The sequence below is a fragment of the Montipora foliosa genome, chromosome 4, assembly GCF_036669935.1.
Source record: "Montipora foliosa isolate CH-2021 chromosome 4, ASM3666993v2, whole genome shotgun sequence".
In the NCBI taxonomy this organism is placed as follows: Eukaryota; Metazoa; Cnidaria; class Anthozoa; order Scleractinia; family Acroporidae; genus Montipora; species Montipora foliosa.
The window spans coordinates 27969515-27974514 of NC_090872.1; the positions used below are offsets into that span (position 1 = coordinate 27969515).

The 5000-nt window shown below is 40.8% G+C and overlaps 1 protein-coding gene across 1 annotated transcript in view; it reads left to right on the top strand.

Moving 5' to 3' along the window:
- Positions 1–5000, top strand: part of LOC138000486 (sushi, von Willebrand factor type A, EGF and pentraxin domain-containing protein 1-like) — an 87736-nt gene that overhangs the window by 24415 nt on the left and 58321 nt on the right. Inside the window, exon 9 of the mRNA XM_068846941.1 lies at positions 1123–1332. Within this exon, the coding sequence (XP_068703042.1) occupies positions 1123–1332 (210 nt within the window). The remainder of the gene's footprint in view (positions 1–1122; positions 1333–5000) is intronic.

Here is a 5000-nt window from a genome sequence, read left to right on the forward strand (position 1 = left end):
TCAAACGCGACAAAAACGTAGGCAACTTTTTAGTTAGAAGCGCGCTCAAAACTAACGAGCAACCCGGCACTTAACACTAGCAGGATATCGGGACCTAAGCGATCTGTTAAGATCACCGATCGTTTCACATGTACCTCCGCAAATGTCATTTATTGCATAACCTGTACGTTATGCAATAAATTATACATCGGTGAGACAGGTAGACGACTAGGTGACCGATTCCGCGGACACCTTCGCGATGTTGAGAAGAATGACAGGGATGCATCTAAGCCAGTCGCTCGCCATTTTAATCTGCCTAACCACTCCAAAAAACACATGGCTATCTGCGGCCTTTCCCTACATCTAGGTACGACGGAAAGCCGCAAGAATCTGGAACAAAAATTCATTTTTCAAATCGGCACCCTTAATCCTCACGGTATTAACAAACGCTTTTCATTTAACTAATATATTCCTATTTTTCACGTTGCCATGTTACCACCAATAGCGTAGCTCCTACTCTACTATAAAAACTACACGTAACCCATAATCCCTCGATTCGCTCTGACGAAGGGCTAACGCTCGAAACGTCAACTTTTAGAATCTCTGTACGGTGGCCAATTTACATTATCAACTCCGTTGACAAAACCAAATTTTTGTATACTACTTCCCCACCGACGCAGCATCACAGTTTCTTTAGAAACTACTCCTTCATTCATTTATTTATATTCAGTTATGTTGCCATGGCAACGGCATATACGTCAGCTCAACTATAAAAAAACCGAAGTTCGTGTTATTAACTTGCTTGCTACCATTTTTGGCGACCTAAGGATCAAGGGTTTTTGAGAAAAAGGTAAATGAAACATAGGTATCAAAAACTGTGTTCATTCACCTTAAGCCGCTTCAATTTGGAAAAGAACGCCATACATTGCTTTGTATTTTAAAGCTTTTTACAAATATTATTGGATTTCAATAACACCTGTTAAGATCTGCATATTCAAGAGGCGCGCAAAAATACCTTTCAATTAGTAGGCACCGTCCTTAAGACATACTGACATCTTTCACATTTCCATACCATATTTTAGTAGACAATAACAAGTGCTGGTCAATTCGTTTTAAGATTCCTGTCCTCCTGTTTTTTTACAGAGTTAACGTGTGCGATTTACGAGCCACCAGAAAATGGGGCACTGGTCCTCAATTATTTTGGTTCCGACCCATTGTGCCAAGTTCAGTGCAAGAGAGGATATGACTTTGTGACCGTTCCTCCACAGCTATACATTTGCGCCACAGGAGTGTGGCAATTTACCGATTTTTTCGGTACTGCAGATACATCTCTTCCTTGGCCGGATTGTGCAGGTAAGTATTATATGTTCTATTATTATATGGCTAGTGTTTCTGGCCGATATTTAACAATTATTCGCCGAAGGCGAAGTGATTATCGGTGAATATTCACCGAGACGAAGTTGAGGTGAATATTCACCGATAATCACTGAGCCTGAGGCGAATAATTGTTTTAGTATAAATACACAGGTGATTATTTCAAAAAAGGGAAAAAAAAAACATTTCAACGCGAAATCATCTTCACTTACAGTGGCAGCGGTTGGTTTAGTTGCCCACTGTGCGTTCAGGGACTGGCCAACCTTCAGGGTCTCTAAATAATTGAACAGAAATTGCTGTCCTTTGTAATGACATCTGCAAATGGTTACTCTCTATTCTTCTCGGCCAAGGCCTAGGGACCGTCTTACAACCCTTCGATGTTATTGTTCATACACTGTGGGACGTAAAAGAACCCACTCACTATTCGCAATGAGCAGGGCATGAAGTTCCCGGGGTTGTGGTCTGTCCTCTGTGGTGTATCATGGTTGGGAGGGTAAACGCCCTGTGTAAGGGACTCCGTGTCCCACTGTTGACTCTCCCTAGAGAATCCCTCTTTAATTTATGTTGTATAAATGAAAACGAAAAGATATAATGGTATTCGACTTGAGGCGTATGGAATTAGTTCCTTTTCTACCTTCGCTTCTAGGCTATGAAACGCGTTGCCCTTAGATACTAGACAGTCATCATCCTTGCATTTTTAAAATCTAAACTCGGCTAAGAATTTCCTTTTCAGCAAGCTATTTTTGTTAACTCTCCTTTATTTCATCTATTTGTCTACTTATTTCGTTTTTATTCGGTCATAATCATATGAATATTAATTACGTGATTAATAATATACATGAAAAAATTACTACATTCTGATTGGCTCAGAGCAGCGCAGTTCAAGTGTAACACAGTGCAAAAAGTGTAACAACAGTGCAAATTACACAATGAAATTCTGGGTTATGATTGGTGGAAAGACAATAGCAAATTTTCTAAGCCAATGATATCACGTAAAACGATGACGAAGTTTTGTGCGGAAACTTAGAAAAAGGTTTTCTCGAAAAAATGGCTGCAACTCTGGCCACTGACGATACAATAGAGCAATTGCAAAATGGTGCAAAAAACATCAAGACCAGCAAAAGTACGTCGTTTTGGTTAAGTGTGTGGAAGACGTGGTGCGAAGAAAAGAGCATAGCTTTGGAAATCGAGGAACACGAACCGGCTGAACTGGAATTCGTAAAGTCCACTGAAGGGCAGACCAAAACCTGACAAGGAGGCTTGCATACAAAGCTCCGCGACTTTGAGCCACGAATGTTTGCCGTTCGTGGAGAAAGATTCCCAGTGGCTCTTTTTAAGCGCTTTGTGAGTCGCCGACTTCAAAAACTGAAAACAGAAAGCCAAATGACAACGTCTGGTTTAAAGTACAACCAATGGGAGAAAACAAAATAAATGACATGACGAAGGGCGGGACCGTTCCACCTTACAATAAAATAAAATGCACAGAGGCGACCAGACTATGGTGAGCAAGGGTAAAATGTGGGTCTTTGACTCGGGTTGCATCACGCAGCTACAGATAGAGTCAAATATCAACTGACAGCATAGCTCATAACTGCATCGCGCAGTCATATCTGAGATGCGGCCAACCGACCACCCAAGTGAATGTGAGAATGAAATGTAGAACCCATTGGAGGCTCGGAGTTCCCAATGGGTTCTACATTTCATTTCATAGAGTGAGTTTCATTCGAATGTCGTAAAACCAAAACGAGAGTAATTACTTTGGCCAATCAAAAAGGACGGAGACAATCTTGTAAACCAATCAAAACTCGAAGTAATTACACGTAGCGGACACAAAGCGGGGGAAAATGTGCACGCGCGAGCCTTGATTGGTTTTGGTTTCACTTATGATTGGTTGAAAAAGTGGCGCGAGAACTTTGAACCAATCACTGAGTGAAGTAATCATAAAACAAAACAATTTGCTAATTACTTTCGACACTGAATTGAAAACCGCTCTATATGTAAAACTGTTTTAGATAGTTTAATCAAAGCTATCTTTTTTTCGTTTTTTAGTAGAGGTAATCGCATGGGGCCGAGTAAATTAAAATTAAGGATTAATATTACGCGGGTTTTCAGAAGTTGCTGAAATTGCCCAAGTAGCGCATCGACGAGGGAAATTTCAGCAACTTCTGAAAACACAAGTGATATTAATCCTTAATTTTACGAGGACCCGTTGCGATTACTTGTTAATATCATACAGGGCAAAAATTTTCTTAACATTGTTGATGCACCTCGAAAAACAATCAGCCAAGCGGAGTAAAATACTGGCGTTCGCTCGCAGGCAAAGCAAACAAACAGACAAACAAGTCAACTACTTCTTTACGTCCAAAACGAGTACGGATGATTGCTATTTATATCCACTCGAGAGAAAAATTAGAATTTCATTCCTAAACAAAAGCAACAACGATTTAACCAAATGTTAAGCTTTAATCTATTTAATTCACCTGTGCTTTTGAGATGAAAATAAGAATCCACTTAAACACATGCATCCGTACAAAAAGCAAATGATTTGTCCACACAAAGAACTTCTTCCACCAAGTTTGAGCTACTCGTTCCTCCCATCAATAGCAAAATGTTCTGTGACTTTTTTGGCGAGCTGCAAGATACCTGGTAAAAACGTGAAAGCCCTTGACGCGTTGATTCAACCTCACAATCCCGCTACGCCGGGCACCATGCAAGTCGATCCTAGTTTTAAGCTTTTCGTGAGAAAAATATTTGGCTCTTACTCTTATCACTCCAAAATTCACCTTCCGGAGTATCTAGTTCTTGATCCTTTATGGCATTTTAGCGAATGCAACGCGAATATATTAAAAGACATCCTTCGAAGCAGACGAAGTTGTTTTGCTGAAAGTGAAGAAACCAACTGAACGTGGAAGCGATGCGTTCAGCCAAATCAGGAGCGAGTATTTTTGGCGGTCGACCAATCGTGAGCGAGTAATTTTGCTCTCTTCACAAGCAAAATTAAGAAAAAAAAAAACCTTCTTCATTGACCAATCAGCATTCAGTAATTTTGCTCTCTATGTTATTAAGAACGAAAATGCGACGATTCGCCATAAAAGCAACCACGAAACAAATGGAGGGAAAAAGTGAGCGTTCCTTCGAATGTTTTTTTCCTCAAAGTCATTAATAACTCATTGTGCAAGTCCACCAATCACAGAACGTAAACCACATCACACGGGTGCGTTCTCACACCCACTGAAAAGCTTGAAATTTGAGAACAGTACCCCAAGATGAGAGGTTTAGGTTCACAGTTCAACCCGGTTGAAATTCACGAATGAACGAATGTGACATAGAAAGCCAACGGTTAAAACCCTCACCATCTGGCGTGATCTAAGATTGAAACAGGGTCCTTTTATAGCGGAGCTCCGCACGCGCAGAGCACCATGGGTAAGAAAATATGGCAACCCATCTATGCGAGAAAATTTGGTTTTGGGACCGTACGACCGCGTACGTCCACCCCTCCCTGTATGCTAATGTGAAACACTGTGGTGCTACCCGAGGTTTTTGGCGCGAACATCTTTGATATTGCACATCCATGTTATGGTTATTTGACACCTGTCAAAACACAGTATAACGTGGCAATACCGTGGACTCAAGTTTAGAGCTCATCG